The following is a 16,669-nucleotide window of genomic DNA, read 5'->3' as shown; positions in this document are numbered from 1 at the left end:
AGGATTGGATCCAGGGGTAATTTGAGCTCCAGTAGCTGCTGTTATCTTTGATGCCTCCTGAGATCTGTGTGGCACAGCCCAGCTGGCAGCAGCTCTGTGGCACAGGTGCCCGAGTGGTTCAGAGTCTACAATGGCAGAGGGAAAATCCAGGTTCAATTCTCAGCTCTAGCATTGAATTGCTCTGCGTCTCAGTTTCCACAGAAGTGAAATGGGGCAAATGGTCCTTCACTTGCCTTGTCTGTTTGGGTCATTGGCTCTCAGTGCCAAGGCTTGTAGGTGCCAAGCTTGGTACAATGGGGCCTTGGTGCCACAGCAGTATGGCTAAGAAATACCAGCTGTGGCTTGTGTCTGTGACAGTAGGATTGGTGCCAGCCATTTGTTTGATCAGTGGCTTTGTTTTTTGTATTTGATTTCCTGGTTTCATAAAGCAGGGGGGAGGTGGGAGCCAGGACTCCTGGGTTCTCTTCCCAGCTGCCATTTGCTCTGAGACAGTGGGTGAGTTGTCGCTCAGTGCCTCAGTTTCCCCAGCTGTAAAATGGGGCTGGTGGCAGCTCTTTCTCAGCAGTGGGGCCGTGCGGGCTGTGAATGCCCATGAGGCGCTATGGGGCTGAAGTGCCGCCAACGCGCTGTCAGGGAGGGGCCGGCAGCGCTCGTGTCCGGGTGTCGGCCTCGGCCTAGCAGCATCTCTCCCCATCGCCCCTTGGCTGGCAGGGCTGTAACGCGAGAACTGACGGAGCGAACATGTCTAGTCTCACCAACGTCTGGAGCTACGGGCCTGGGTGGGAACTGAGCTGCCGGGATCTGTCGGTAGATTCCTCCTTGGCCTGTCTCCTCTTTGCCAGGGCCCGTCGTTCTGGTACAATGGGGATCAGATACGAGGGCTGGGCAGAAATGCAGATACAATATCATGGGCGGGGGCAGTTCTCCGGATCCCCGCAGGGTTACGCAGTAGCAGCGAGATGCTGAGGTGACAGCGATTCCTGGAAACTACCCAGGGCAGAGGAAAGCACAGGGGGGCCAGAGCCCGGCTGGTGTGACTTGGCCTCCTTCCACTGAGCTCAATGGGGCTGGGCCGGTTTACACCAGCTGGGGCCTTGCCTGGAACATCAGGGGTTGATTCCAAAAAAAATGTCTGCTTTGAGAGGTGTTGGGTGGGGGAGAGCCAGGACTCTGGGTGTCCTCGCACACCTGGGCACTAGCATCGGGTCCCTCACAACAGCTGCCACAGGGCCAGGCTCCCTAGTGGGACAGGCTCTGTGCTCAGCACTTGTAGCTGGGATGACCTCAGCGAGCCCTGTTAGCAACCGGCCCCACTGCCGCCCCTAACGGCTCAGGGCTTTCGACACCGCTTGAGTCCTGCCCTTCGGAGAAGTGGGGGGAAGTAGCCAGGAGATAAGTGGCCTCGTGAAAAGGGAACCGATAAAACCCCCTAGTTACCCCCCGGATGTTTTCACAACAGAGCCGGCCTTGGCGCTTCCCCCAGATCCCACGGTCTCGCTCCGTGGGGCAGCCCCCCAGCTGGGGTGACAGCCTTGCTCCATTGGCCTAGCAAACTACTGCCCCCTCCCTTCTCCCCCGGCCCCTCTGCTTCAGCCCTGGGTGTTGGGTCTCTAGGTGCAGCCCGTCTTTGGCCTTTCTACTGAGACTGGGTCAGGTCACTTCCTCTTGTGCATTAGGTGTGTTATGGTCGCAGCTACAGACCCCAACTGAGATGCGGGGCCCCATTCGCCGGGTGCTGCACAAACTGGGGCAGTTGGCCTCGGACCACGTAAGGTGCCTCTTAACACCACTGCACACTCCCCCCCGCCCCAGACTGGGAGGTAACACTCTACAGATAAACTTTTGAACTGCACTGACCAGGGACAGAGACTTTTGGGGTGTTGGACTTCTGGGACTTTGGGTGGCTTTTTGGGTTGCTGGACTTAAGACCCCGAGGGGAAAAGGACGCTGCCAGACTCACTTGGGGGTGGGTCTTTTGCTCATGGTTTGTGCTGTGAATCCTGTTTGTGGGGTTTCCCCAACATGATGCCACATTGTTTCCCTCCTTTATTGAAAGGCTTTTGCTACACTCAGACTCCGTGCTTGCGAGAGGGGAAGTATTGCCTCCTAGAGGCGCCCGGGGGGTATGTAATTGTCCCTGGTCACTGGGTGGGGGCTCGAGCCGGTTTTCTGTTGCGTTATTGAAATGGAACCGCTAGATACTGACCCCGGCCCTTGTTGCTGCCAACGCAGCTGGGCAGAAGGGTTACATGTAAAACTAGGCAAATATCTAGATGAGTTGATGTACCCTCGAAAGACCTGTGCGTCCCCCGGGGGTACACGTACCCCTGGCTGAGAACCACTGCTCTGTATGACACGGGAGGTGACTGTCCCGCCCTGCTCGGCACTGGGGAGGCCTCAGCTGGAGTCCCGTGTCCAGTTCTGGGCGCTGGCGCTTTCGGGAAGCCGTGGACACGTTGGAGAGAGGCCAGAGGAGAGCACCAAAAAGGATCAACGGTTTAGCAAACCAGACCTGTGCAGATAGGTTCAAACACGGGGTATGTTTAGTCGGGAGCAAAGATGACTGGGGCGGGGGGGGGGGGCTGAGAAGACCCCCCCATATACGCTGAGGGCTGTTACAAAGAGGCCGGAGGTGTTCACGGAGGGGCCTTCCTGCCTGTACGTTTCCCGTGGTGGTGCAGCCCTGTCGGCCCTCGGATTTCAGAGACGGGGGAGGGGTTGGAATTTGAGCAGCAGCCGGTCCGGGCTCCTGCCTGCAACCAGGGATTGGGGTTCATGGGCCCACAGAAAGCCTAGAGAGAGACTGATCAGCCATGGCCGCCGGCCACCAGCCCCCTGCACTAGGGGGACTTGGCTGGCACTTCCGGCCCCATCTGGGAAGCGGCGCCCACTGCCGGGACCCCGTGTGCGTCAGGGGAAGGGGGACACCCCGGAGGCAGCAGATTCCAGAGGAAACCGCAGCTGAGCCTGCCTGAGAAACGAAGCCCAGACTGTGCGGAGCTAAATCAACCCAGCTGTGCTGTGCCAGGTTGGGGGGTGTTCATGCCAGCGCTGAGAGCGTTGTGTGCCCGTCGCTCCAGTCGGTGGATCTGCCTGACACGTGTGTGTGTGTTTGTGTGTGTGTGTGTGAGTCACTTTTCCACAGTCCATTCCCAGAGCAGGCCCCCACCCCCGTCAGCCCAGCCCCTCCCCCCTTGGGTTGTGCTCCTGCCCCAGAGTTTGTGCCCAGGCTGACGCCAGCCCGGATCCCTCCCTCCCGCCAGCAGCCGGGCTCTGCGGTGGCTCTGGTCCAGCGCCCCAGGGCGAGCGCACGTCTGTCCGGCGTGGGGGAGGGCAGAGACGGGGACTGTCTGCACTTTGTCTGGGGCCGCGGCTGCGGGAGTCGGGCCCTTTCCATTGCGTCAGGGGGAGAATCACCCGTTTGTCCCGGGACCATTTCTCAGCGCCAGCCTCTGTTCCTCCAGTGCCCCGGAGGTGGGGGTCAGCTTTGATTCCACCCCCCAGACTGACCTCAGGGGCGGGACGTCCTCGGGGCTGGGATGGTACCAATGAAGCTGGGGCGGGGGGGGGGGGGGTGTCTCTGACAGTCCGTGCAGGTTGGGAGAAGGGCACATCACTTCCTTACACCGTTTCACAGCAGGGTTACTCCAGATTTACACCCCCACATGGAATAGGAGAACTAAGAGCTTACAACTGGACCTGGTTTACAATGCGGTGACTCTGGGGGCAGTGAGAGGAGAGTCTTCCCCCCAACCTGCACCCCCCAGGCTGATGATGGGTCCCTTGGGGGTGAAAGGTCTGATCTGGGTGCTGCTCCCCACCGAGCAGAGGGGGGCCAGGCAGGTGAATGACAGAGGAGCGGGGTGAGGGGCAGAGACCCAGAGGCCAGGAGACGCACCCAGATCCGGCTGCAGGACACTGCGGAGTCACCCCAGGGAGGGATCTGACCCACAGCCTGGGTACAGGAGAGGCCACACTAACTCCTGGGGTGCCTGGGGGGCACTTGTTCACAGATGTGAGCACACATCTGCACGTTTGTGTGCATGCCGGAGTGTGTGTGCACGTGAGCACTAGTGTGTGTGGTGTGTGTGTCTGGCGTGTGGGTAATTATCCTGCTCAGGCACTATGGGGACTCGGGGGACAGTTGAGGGACCAGACGCAGCCCAGCATGGACCCTGGGGCTGTGGCCTTGGCGTGGGGCTGTGGTGCCCCCTAGTGGCTGAGGCTGTGCAGTGCCGCTCTGTGAACACAAAGGTTCGATGGGGGCAGGGGAAGGTGTTGGGGGGCTGGACTGGCCTTGGGGATCAGGTCCCCTGTGCTCCAGTCTAGCCCACGATGGTGGAGACTAAAAATTGCTGACAGGCATAATCTGAAATGAGTTTGACCCTGCTTCCAAGCTGCGCATCAGGACTCCTGGGATGAGGGGAGTGGGGTCTAAGGGTTACAGCGGGGAGTGGGAGCCAGGACTCCTGGGTTCTATCCCCAGCTCGGAGGGGAGGGGTGTGGGATCTAGTGGTTAGAGCAAGGATAGGTGTCAGGACTCCTGGGTTCTATTCCTAGCTCTGCCCCTGCACCAATGGCCCATCTCAGAGGAAAGGCCTCCAAGGGGCAAAGCCCTTCGCCCCGGATGGGGTGGGGGGAGTCCCAGCAAGGCTGGGGCTGCCTGGGAACAGGCCCTGCTGCTGCCCCTGTTATAAAGAGCCCGAATAGCCAACACGTCCCCTCTCAGGGCAGGACGCCGGCTCGTGTTTTAACGGGGAGGGGACGTCACCCTCAGGGCCGACTGCCCTGGGACGCGGCAGCTTCTCCATCACGTGGAGTCGCACAGACGGGCTGTCCCCTCTCAAGCTCTGCGCTAGCTCCATCCCCAGCTACGGGCTGGATGCAGGAACCCCTGGGTCATTCTCTGGCCCGTGCAGTGCGAGAGGCCAGATCAGCCTGCTCCCGTCCTGGCCTTAGACTCTCTGAATTAACGGCTCGGCCTTCGCTCCCAGGGGACCTGTGATGCCGTCACCTCCCCAGCTCCCTCATCCTCCATGGAGTCTACCCGGGGGAGATCGGCGGGAGCTGAATTTCAAAGCCACGCCCCCTTTCTAGCTCCCGTCCTAGGAAAGCCAAAAGTCCAGTTCCCAACTGGAACCAGTTAAAAAAAAATATGACCAGGGATCCCAGCTGGGGCTGATTTCCCAGCACACCAGGTTTCTGCATTTTTAATTCCACCATCGGCAGGGCCCTGACTGGCCATTGGCCCGGGATTGGCAGGACTGGGGCAGCTGGGGGTGTGTGCAGCTGAGTGGCGGTTACCATCTGCCCATGGGGCCTCACCCTGTCTCTGCCTTCCAGGGCTCTGCATCGCCCTGTGCCTGTGGGGCACCGTGGCCCAGAATCATGGCGTACAAGGTAAGGCCGACTCCTCCTGGCTAACCTTCCCCAGCGCTCCCGGCTGCCCGGGCTCCGGCCTCCGGCCCCTTTCCCTTGTGGGAGGAGAGCAGGGTCAGGGGTCGGGCGAGCCGGGAGCAGCCCCTTGGTGTGGGCGTCTTGGGGTGGGTTTACAGAGCACGGTGGGTGTGTGCAGGGGAGAGGAGAAGGCCGCTGTGTAGCCCTCCCCTTCCCTTCCCAGCCCCGTGGCCAGCAGAGAATAGACCCTGGGGCCAAGGGCTCTACACTGGGAGCTGGAGTGAGGGGCAGGTCCCCTTTTTAGCCAAGGGCCGGGTTATCGACCAGCCCGAATCAAACCCCTGATGGCTCAGACGTTAGAAGAAGCATTTGTAGGTGCCCCTCCCCCTCTAAAATCAGGCTGAACTGAAACCTGTGACCCACGTGCCCAGCTGGGGGAGGGAGGGGGGCGTTTGGGATCCGGCCTCTGCGCCCCAAGTCCAGCTCTGCTGCGAATCCCAAGCCCTGCAGCCGGCTGAGCTGCACTGAGATCCTTCCCCTCACGCTGGTCAGAGGGACGGATCCCAGCGGAGCCCCAAACACCGGGCAATTAAAGGATCCAGGAGCCCCCGTAGGCAGGTCACAATCTGGGTCATGGGAGGCAGCTCAGGATCCAAACTAGCCTCGTGCCCGATTCCGCTCTCAGTCAATCCAGAGCAGAGCTGGGCAGGAATTTCCCAAGGAACCATTTGTTTTGCCAGAAAATGCTGATTCGGGGGGGGGGGAAACATTTTTCAAAACGAACAATTCCCGTTTTCCGGTTTGAAACGAGGTTTTGGTTTGAAATCGATACTAATGAGTAACAACGACAGCAATAAAAAGGAGAAAAATTGGGTGAGATCGAAACGTTTCACTTGAACCGATGCCCGGCTCTGGCGGCTCTGCCTGTCTGTGCCTGAGGCAGGTTCGCCCGGGGCGGGAGGGGGGTGTGGGGGGGCAGTTTGCCCCAGGCCCCCCCGAGAATACAGTATTCTATAATATTGCAATTTTTTTATGGAAGGGGCCCCCAAAATTGCATTGCCCCAGGCCCCCAGAATCCTCTGGGCCACCCTGGCCTGGGGCACCCTGGGGAGCCAAGGCCTCCTGTGCAGCCGAGGGCAGCGTGTGGCCGGCGGTGGATGGCGTCGGAGCTGTTTGCCAGGCGCCCAGGGACGAAAATCAGCGAATGGGGCGTGTGAAAGGAGTCGATCCCCCTGTGTGTGGGGGGAGGGGAGCTGCTCTGCACTGGCTGACCCTGCCCAGCTGTTCCCGCCCCTGCAGGTACCACTGGGGACTGCAACAGCCATATGCTGTGCCCAGCAAACGCCAAGTGTGTGAACAGCACCCACTGCACCTGCCTGGATGGATACCAGCCACATGGGAATCGCTTCTTCACCGACCCAACAGAGACCTGTGACGGTAACGGGGCTCCCACGTTGTCCTGGGGGGGCTGGGACAGAACAGGTCATTAAGGGCCGGAGCAGCCGACTCCACTGACTCCAGGGCCTGCTGGGGGTGCTCAGCCCAGCTGGGGAATGAGGGGGGCAGCAGCTCGGGTGAGGGCCGCCCTCCTGGGGATCGAACCGGGGCCTCCAGAGTGAGCAGCAGGAGCCAGGAGTGCTGGGCTCTGTGAATGGGGCACAGGGTGGGGGGGGGCCCATCACACTGACCCGTCTGAATCCCAGCCTGGGCCCTAATCAGCCTCTGGGTGTCCAGGGGCAGAGGGACCCCACGGGAGCAGAATGGGGTAGCCCTGGCTGTACTTTGCCCCCACACCTTCAGGGATCCAAGGAGGGAGGGGGCAAAGGAGAAGCAGCTTGTCACCCGCCCCCAACATACAGGGGGAGTCTCCCCACCCTCCCATCACATGGGGGATCTGGGTGTTTGTGGGGCTGAACCCTGCCCCCCACCCCATACCTGGGCCAGGAGGCTCGTGGGGGGGGGGAGGGGCGGGGCTCTTTCTGACATTCCAGCAGCAGAAATGGCTAACTGAGGACGCTCAGGGCCCTGGTCGCCTGGATCCTGTTACCCAGCTCACACAGTGTGGGACCTGGGGGGTGATACGGGGAACGTCTCCCTGCCAGGACTGTACAGAGCGTCTCTTCTTGCATTACAGATATTAATGAGTGTCTGGGGCCGAGCCCACCAGACTGCGGACGCATCGCACACTGCAACAACGTGCCTGGGAGTTACTACTGCACCTGCAGCGATGGCTACGAGCCCAGCTCTGGGAAAGCCAACTTCACGCACGCGAGTGAGAACAGCTGCCGGGGTGAGCTCTCCCCTGCCCCCACTGCACCCTGATCAGGCCCCCAATCTGCCCCTCCCTCAGGGCTGGGAGCAGAGCCTTTTCCAGCCCCACACTGACAGGGAGCCCCCTGGATGGGAGGGTGTTTCCTAGGGGGCCATTATGCCCCCTTAGGCAGCCAGGGCGGCCTGACCGGAGAAGGGGCCGGGGCGTTCCAGGCCCTTGTTTGCGACATTCAGCCGGTAGTTAGAGCTTGTGTCAAGTCCCCGCCGGGCGTTCCCATGGAAACCGCCCGTTACACCCCCGTTTGGGGGGGCAGAGCACCAGGCCCGTAGCACTGGGAGAACTCAGGAGGCCATTGGTTCAAACACTTCCCCTGGCAGAGACCTCACCCAGCCGTTCCTGCGCCAGCCCCAGGCCGCGTGGGATAACCGCAGCCAGTGCCCTGGAGCGGGTCTAGGCACAAGAAGAAATCAGCGCCGCAGGGATCTCAGCCAGCGTCCCGGGGATTGTGCGGGGATAGCTGGTATCGGGAGCCGTGTGGAGAATCCCTAGGGCTTGGCCCCGGTGGGATTGATGGCGATCGCTGTTCTCTTTGGAAGCGCACTGATTATTCCAGACCAGTGTGTCCGGATGGGGAGCGATTCCACGGGAGCTGTTACCCTCAATTTCCCCATGGACTTAAGCCCCTAGAGACACCCAGCACATGGCCCCCCTTCTCCAGCAGACAGAGCATCGGAGCTGGGGAAAGAGCTTTGGAGCAGTGGCTGTGCTGTGGCTGGATGTGTGTACAGCACCTGGCACCACGGGGCCCCGGCTGCGGTGTTACCCGCTATAAACATCCCAATCGCACCAGGACGGGATGGATAAGGACGCTGGAAGCTCCGTTCCCATCCTGCATGGATTCTTGGAAGCCTTCTGGGGCGGAACCCGATTGTACATCGTTTCCAGAATAAAGCAGGTTCTGGAAACACGGAGCCACCTCGGTGCTGTCAGGAGAACCCGCAAGTGTTGCAGGGTCGAGGGGTGGAGGAGGCAGCACTTGGCAGGATGCAGCCGGTAGGTTCTGACAGGGTTCAGTCTGCCCTGGGAGCAGCTCAGCCTCTGAAGAGGCAAAACCGTGGTGTAGGCCAGGCTGAGACACAAGTAACGTGGCACTTGCACAGCACAGACGGGATCAGAGCTGGGGCCCATCTAGCCAGGTATCCCGGCTCCAACGGGCCAGAGCCAGATGCTGCAGAGGATGGTGGAAGAGCCCTGCAGTGGCAGCCGGGGGATAATCTGCCCTCACGTCCTGGTCTCTAATACTCAGCTGGGCTGAAGCCCCACAGCAGGAGGTTTTCTCTCTCTTCCCAAACGTTTGTGCCTTTAACTATGATCCCTCTGGCTGTTCTCATCATCCATAGGAATGTCCAGTCGCTCCTGGAATCTTGCTAAATTCTTGGCCTCAGGGACTCCTGTGGTGGGGAGTTCCACCGGCTAATCGCACATTGCGTGAAACAGCCTTTCCTTGGCTCCGTTCCGAATTTCCCCTCTTCTCACTTCCCTGACTGGCCCTTGCTCTTGTGTTATGAGGTGGGGAGAACAGAAGTTCCCCATCTCCCTTCCCTATCCCCGTCAGTCATTTATAGACTCTTAACACGTCCCCTCTTACGTTCGCTCTAAGGTGACAGTCCCAGTCTTTTCAGTCTTTCTCTGCAGAGGGTTTTTCCAGGCCCCTGGTCATTCTCATTGCCTGTCTCTGAACCCCTCTGGTTCTGCACTGTCCTATGTGCAAGGGGGTGCCCAGGGCAGCTCGTGGGGTGCAGAGGAGGTCACCCCATTGACTGATATCCAGGCATTAGACCAGCCCTCATGTTATTCTCTATCCCCTTCCTCCAAAGCAGCTCCCCATTTGTCCCCTCCAGGGGCGGGCGGCTCATTCAGGCATTGCCGTCTGCACTGATATTGCGGCATTGGGCATCGCCAGATCCGCTTGGGCGCTTTAGCAAGCAGCAGGTGCGTGTCCTGGCAGGGCTGCGTTTCCCTTCCCAGCTGAAGCGGCTCATTCCGGAGAGTAGCCACTTGCTCCCGTTCGCTGGCCCAGTCACTGAACTCCTGGCTCTAACCAGTCCCGTCTCCCCAGAGCACGGTGCATGTCGGATGCCTGGATTATCCCCCAGCAGCGTCCCCCAGTGCCCAAGGTCCAGCTCCTAGATCAGCCTGGCCTAGCGCTTTCTCCCTCCTTGCAGACATTGACGAGTGCCAGTGAAACACCACAATCTGTGAGCCCCATGGGAACTGCATCAACATGCCAGGGCGTTACATGTGTAAATGCAGTTGGGGATTTGGGAAGAGTCAAAAGGATACGGCTAAGATCTGCACAGGTACAACAGGAACTGGAAACAGTCGTGGCAAAGGCTTGTTTCTGGCTTGTCTGCAGTGTTGCTAACGTGTGGTGTTGCCTTAAAGCCCCACTTCCCGGAGTCACGTGATTCCACTTTTGGCTAAAATCAAATGGATTTTAAAAAAAAAATCTTGTCATTTTTAAACCAATCTCGTGACATTTTTGCAGCCTGGCTCACGGTTTGGGGTTTTTATTGATTGCTTGGTGCTGGCGATGCTGTTAATGCACCGTCACTGAGCTTACCCGGGATCTCTGACACGAACCAGCACTCATGGATGGGGACACTAACCAGGTTGCTCTGAGGTCTCGCTCTTTCTCTGCGCCACACGTGGGCAAAGTGTCTGTTCTGATTCCCAACCTGTCTTACGAATTGGAAACTGAGCCCGGGGAGTGAAGGTCACCATGTCTCTTGCTGTGCTGCTTAATTCTACTGAGGCACGAGCGTAGGGCACTGGGGATGTCATTAGAAGCGGCAGCATCCCCCCAAACCTGCAGCTGCAATCAGAGCCCAAGATGCTCTTTCATAGCAGAGCTTTGAGGTGGGGGAAGGTCAGGTCTTTGCAAAGCAAACTGGGCTGAGGACTCTGTGTTGGACAATCTTTAATACACCTTGGGCTCAAAAAGCCCATTAGTTTCTGGAACCCCATTAAGTGAACCTTCAGCAGCTGGTATCACAAAGGAACCAGCTTGGGTCATCAGGAGGAATCAAACCCAGGACTTGTCTGCTGAAAGCACACAGCTCAGCTGCTGGAGCTAAGGGAGTAACTTCATTAACCAGTCATTGTAGCAGGCTGTTATCTACTTATGGGAACCAGCCGCTAGACCAAGACAAACTTGCTCTCTCCTTGTTCTGTGGCTCAGCGGCCTTCCCTAGAGGCTGGCACATATAAGCCCCCTCACAGGCATGGTGTAGGCCCGTTGCCTTCCAAGAGGTTTAACAATGGAGCAAAAGTTGAATTTCCTGCCAAAGGAACAAGGGATTTTTTTCCAGCCCTGATGCATTCCCGGCCGTGAGCCAGGAGACACAAAGCTCCTCTCAGTGAAAGGAGCAGAGGGTAGAATCTGCATGGTGAGGCAGGGGAGACACATTCTTGACCTTTTATGGCGGAAGCAAGTTGAAAGAGACAGGTCTAGTGGGTCAGGTGTGAGACTCTGAAGACTTGGGTTCTAGTCCCAACTCTGTTCCTGCTACGTCTCCTTGGGCAATTCCCTGCCTCAGTTTTCTCTCCCACCTCTTGTCCATTTAGACTAGAAGCTCTTTATGGCCGTGTGTGTGCAGCGCTCTGGGTACTGCCTTTATGCAAATAACGACCGAGGGGAAGGGGCGTAGCGGTAAATAGGAAAACGCTGTCATGGGAAAGAGAGGGGGTGGAGTCTGGGAAAGAGCTGCTGGAACACAGCCCAAGGGAAGGATCTGTGAGCGCTCTGGACTCTCCCTGCTGACTGACTTGTTTGCTGATGTCCAGATGAAGGGGATTTTAGCCACAAGGATTTCTGTGAGAAGCAGAAGCGTTATGGATAAATATCGGGGAGAGCTTAGCTTTCTTCTGTGGCTCTGCCCCTACTTCCTCAGGAAGGATCACTATCCATCTGTCCCCAGGGATGGTGACTGATAAGCCACTGCTGATCTGAACACCATGGGGAGTCAGCAGAACAGCTCTGCATGCTGATCCAAGCCTGCAAACCGGCTGACCCTTCAATTGTTCGGGTGGATAAATGTCTGTGATTTTATTGGCTAACTGTTTGCTTTGAAAAGTTGTCACTGAGGTTGTACAATTGGTTGCCTCAGTCCCATGGTCTTTCTGTGCTTCCTGATTGGACGGCTGAAATGCTGGGTTAATAAGCAGGCGAGTGTTGAATTCCAGCACTTGTTCCTGGCTGGGATTTCCGGGAGAATCGGTCATGGCCATTTCTGCAGCAGGTCAACCACTTCCCCCAACCCATGGGAATGATGGACGATGCACCTGTCGCCACCAACTCAGTGCTGCTGTATGTGAAATGGTCACAAAGTGGGGACCAGAACCCCTGTGGTGTAAATTGGTGCAGCACCACTGACTTCAAGGGGTTTTCATCCCTTCTCTGCTTCTCCATCTCTCATTGCCCCAGACAGGACTGCAGGCTCCCCAGGGGCTGACCAGAATGAGTGAGTCTCTGCACAAACAAGCCGGGTCCCTAGGTAGAAAACCCCACTCCCTGCACGGGGCGAGTGACCCCGCTGCACCATGGAGCGCCGACATCCCCTGTGTATCCCCCTCTGCCCGGCAGCTGGCGCTACCCGCGTTGGCAGCCTGGCGGGTGCACGTCCCTCCAGTGTTTGGCTAGATCACGGCAGGGCTCTCTGTGGCCAGGCAGGGCGGGGCCCGTCTGTCAGATCAGACTCTCCACCATGGTGAAAGGCCCCAGGAGCCGGCGAGGGCAGTAAAGTCCCCTCCGTTTGGGGCTGGATTGGTGACTTGCTGGCTGGCAACTCCGGCTGGGGCTATGCTGGGGGTCAGGCTGAGCTGGTCTCTTCTGGCTTTGGCTTCCACAGGCCGGATTGGCAGTGAGTGTCGAGCTGGCATCATCCGTCCGAGGGCTCGGTGGATTCACCCCGCGGGGCCCTGGGCCTGGGGGTCACAGCAGGGTCCGGGAAAGGACATTGGGCCGCTGCTCACTGCACGATGTTAGGAATAGGGGATCCCCTGGATCCAGCTGGCTTCCAAACAATCTGTTTACCAGCCGTGCAGGGCCTGGCCGCATGTCGGGGTCTGTGGGCTTCTGCCATAGACCCCCGTGAGCACAACCAGAGAGCAAAGAAACTAGTTTAAAGGGACACCACCCAATTCCCCTGCACTCACCTGGGCGCAGCCCACCCACCCTTCTCCTAGTGCTCCAGGGGAGGGGCGGGGCTGGGTGTATCCCGAACGCGGAGGGGACCCATCGGGCTAGGGTCTGTAATGCTGAGTGTGGCGCCCCCTTCTGGCGACTAGCTCCAGTTCAGCGCCCCCTTTCTTCTCTTCCATCATTGCAGCTCCCGGAGTCGCGGCTGCCCCGTGTCTCGGCCGTCCGGCCAGGTCACACTGTGATCCCCATTCTGGGGGAGCCTTTCAAAGTCAGACCCCTCTCTCCTCTGCCTGCTAGCGAAAACCTTCCTCTGGGGCTCCTAGCCCCCCCTCGGGCCTTCCTAGCCCCCCTTGCCTCAGGCCCCCACCTCTGGGCCCCACCTGTCCCCTCCCAGGCGAGCTTCCTTCTAGCCAGCGCCCTGCACGCAGCCTGAGTCACTTCCCCTTTGCAGCTTAACTGGCTGATCGGACCCCCCCCTTAACCCCGCTCTGTCAGGGCTGGTGCAGGGAGGGGATCGCAGGGTCCTGGTCTGGAAAAGGTTGGGCCCCCCGATCTGGGGGGTGGGGTAGGGGTTGTGCCGCAGGGATTGGGGCCCTGCACGTAGCAGGGAAGAAAGGAGAATAGAATGGGGGGAGGGTAGATGGAGCAGACAGACTGACCGACAGACCACGCCCCCTGCAATGGGGGGGGTGTCTCCATGGTCATTTTCCCCTCGTGAGCCCCCAGCCGTGCTGTGTGTGACACCCCCACACACACTTTCTCCTCTCAGACATCGACGAGTGCAACAAGACCCCAGATATCTGCAGCCCCAACGTCACGTGTATCAACACCATCGGGAGCTACTGGTGTGAGTGCCAGGCCGGCTACGTCCCCTCCAACAGGAACACGACCCTGTGCCAAGGTGGGTCCTGCCGCGGTGGGCACGGAGGGGACACCTGGGGGGCTGGGCAGGGCCTGGGGTTACACAGGCAGAGGTCTTGCCCAAGGGGGCAGTGAGCTGGGAACTGGTCTGGGATGTTGCACCAGCCCCCCTGCCCCCCATGGACGGGGTCCCTCTGGGTCTCAGCCCTGGCCAGGGGGAGCTCAGCCTCCAGGCCCTCACCTCCCCCAGCCCAGCCTGTCCGTCCACTGGGGTGTTTCCGGTTGTCTCAGAGCCACAGGCACCAGCGAGCCCAGGTCTGACTCTGGGAGCGGAGCAGGGCCAGGCCGGGGAGGGGTGAGCAGTGCAGCCAGGGGCCAGGCGTCTCCCCCCCAGCAGTGCCTGTATTCCTGCTGCACGGCTGGATTCTCTGCCCTGGGAAGAGGCAGCAGGGGGCGCAGTCTGTGCCTAGGGGCCACTAGGGGCTCCCTGCTGGATTCTCCTCCCCGCCCCCCAAACACACCACAGAACCATCCACAGCTGGGGGGAGAGGGCTGAGGGGAGATACGGCTGGGATGATTCCACAGCCCCCACCCCACCCCACTGCGGCTTAGTCCCCCCAGGATGGGGTTCGGGAGGGATCCTTTCACAGAGATCGGTTTGCGGGCAGAGGATGGGCAGAAGGGGCTGCGCACATGTGTGGGGCTGAATGCAGGGCCTCCCAGATGGGGGCCAAGTGAGGCAATTTGCCCCAGGCCCCGCAGGGGCCCCCACGAGAATTTTTTTGGGCCCCAGAGCAGGGTCCTTCACTCGCTCCGGGGGCCCCGGAAAACTGCCTAAGTGCCCCGAAGACCCGTGGCGGGAGGAGTCCTTCCATCCCTGGACCCGCCGCCGAAGTGCCAGGTCTTCGACAGCAATTCCCCCCGCCGCCAAAGACCCCAGGCCCCCTGAATCCTCTGGGCGGCCCTGGCTGAATGTGTGTGTGTGTGTGTGTGTGTGTGTGTGTGTGTGTGTGTAGCGGGGGAGGGTCACTGCTCCCCCTGCTGGAGGGAACGAGTCCTGCTCTCTGTGCCTGGCTCTGGTGCATGCACCTACCCAGCCAGACCCCGCATTTCCCCCCACCCATCTCTCACTCCTCCTCCCTTTCCATCCCCAGAGCTCATCTGCCCCCCGCTGCTGGGTGATGACAGCTCTGCCAGAGCCAAGGTGAGTGGGGCACAGACACCGCGGGGGGGGGGGGATAGACCCCGATTCCTCTTTAGGGCCACGTTGCTTTTCACTGATCTCGCCCCACAAGGATTCTGGGGCCAAACTCGCCCCTGGGCAAAGAGCCAGGGGCCAGTCCCTGTAGCCCCTGCAGTCCAGCCACGGCCCAGGCCTTTGCCCCTGGGGTGATTCTCACCATCCAGGATCAGCAGCATCAGGCTGCTAAAACACACTTCAGCTTGCAACCGCCGTCCCCCACCATCCCTTGCAAATGCCATGCACTCCCTGGGGGCCAGACGGGGCATTGCCCGCGCTCCCTCTGGCGCCTGCTTCTGAGCCGAGGGATCCTCTTGGGACGGGGGGATGTGGGCTGCAATTCTGTGATCTCTTTTCCTGAGCCAGGCCTGGGCCTTGTTTTGCAGAACCTCCTGGGCAGCTTCCAGGCACAGGTGGGAAGCCTCTGCCAGGTGATGCTGAAGGAGCTGAAGCAGATGAAACCACAGAACGCCGAGGGAAAGCTGCAGGTGCCAAGCCAAAGTTCGGGGCCTTGCTGGGTTTGTTCTCGTAAATGGGAGGAATCGCTGCTCCTACTCAGATCTAGTCCCAGGGCGATCTATAGAGATGAAGCGCCTGGAACAGGAGATAAATAAACAGTGTCACTGCCCAGAAATTCCCATGCCTGCCTCTCCAGTGGGCTCTGTGCCCAAGGAGCTGGCTCTCCTAGGTTCCTAGGCTAGACAGGACCATTGTGATCATCTAGTCTGACCTCCCAGGCAGCAATGTCAATGGCAGGAGAACTTGTCTTTCCTTTCAAGGGGATTGTGGGAAGGCAGTGGAGGACTAGCAATCTGGGAATGGGGGCGCGGCAGGGGCTCAGGCACTGTGACACCAACACCCCCCACGTTTGCTTGGCCAGGGCTTCCTGGACATTCTGGAGAAGCAGATAAATCCGGTCGGGCACCAGAGCAAGAGTGTGGAGTGGAGACACTGGATCGCGACGAAGCTGATGGCCATAGTGGAGAAGCTGCTGGGAACGCTGGCCCTGACCGTGCGTGATAGGATCAGCATCGCATCCCCCAACGGCACAGGTCAGCACCTGGCCACATGGCCCCAGTTGGGCTTTCATCACCCGCAGTCTACGCTCCCGCCCCACTCCCCACAGCGCCCCCTGCTGGGAGACGGGAGCTCCCCCCCACAGCCAGTGCTCCCGCCCTGCTCCCCACAGCGCCTCCTGCTGGGAGAGGCTGGGACTGGAGTAGCTGGGAGCTCCCCCAACAGCCAGGAAAGCAACTTGCCTAGCTACAGGCTTCCTCTCCCTGTTCTCCCTCTCCATTGTGGTTGCAGAGCTGGGGCTGGTGGGGCAGGCTGGGAACCAGAGCCAGGAGACTGTTACGCTGCAGCAGAGCAAGACGCAGATGGAATTAAAGTGGGCCAGAGCCCCAGGGCAGAAAAACGAAGGTATGTGGTCATCCCCTGTGCTGGAGTGTGTATAGCGATGGGCACGGCCAGGGCATTGGGAGCAGCAGCACAGCGCCCCCTAGCGCCAAACTGGGGTGTGTAGGGGGACAGGGCATGGTCAGGGCATTGGTGCCTGCACCTCCAGCAGCACAGCGCCCCCTGGTGCCAGGCTGGGGTGTGTAGGGGGATGGGGCATGGCCAGGGAATTGGGGGTAGCACCCCCAGCAGCACAGACCCCCCTGGCACCTGTCTGCCCCAGGGCCCCTCCTGCCCC

The 16,669-nt window shown here is 59.9% G+C and overlaps 1 protein-coding gene and 1 long non-coding RNA gene across 6 annotated transcripts in view; one reads left to right on the top strand and one right to left on the bottom strand.

Annotated features, from left to right (window-relative positions):
• LOC120391433 overlaps positions 1–16,669 on the bottom strand; it is a 341,872-nt gene that overhangs the window by 91,040 nt on the left and 234,163 nt on the right. The window lies entirely within an intron of this gene.
• LOC120391365 (adhesion G protein-coupled receptor E5-like) overlaps positions 1–16,669 on the top strand; it is a 209,343-nt gene that overhangs the window by 7,056 nt on the left and 185,618 nt on the right. For all 5 annotated transcript variants that reach the window (XM_039514957.1, XM_039514959.1, XM_039514958.1 and 2 more), the window contains exons 2-4: positions 5,344–5,400; positions 6,679–6,834; positions 7,532–7,687. In XM_039514957.1, the coding sequence (XP_039370891.1) occupies positions 5,344–5,400; positions 6,679–6,834; positions 7,532–7,687 (369 nt within the window). The remainder of the gene's footprint in view (positions 1–5,343; positions 5,401–6,678; positions 6,835–7,531; positions 7,688–16,669) is intronic.

The sequence above is a fragment of the Mauremys reevesii genome, linkage group 25, assembly GCF_016161935.1.
Source record: "Mauremys reevesii isolate NIE-2019 linkage group 25, ASM1616193v1, whole genome shotgun sequence".
Taxonomy (NCBI): domain Eukaryota; kingdom Metazoa; phylum Chordata; order Testudines; family Geoemydidae; genus Mauremys; species Mauremys reevesii.
This window is presented reverse-complemented; position numbering and strand designations above follow the sequence as displayed.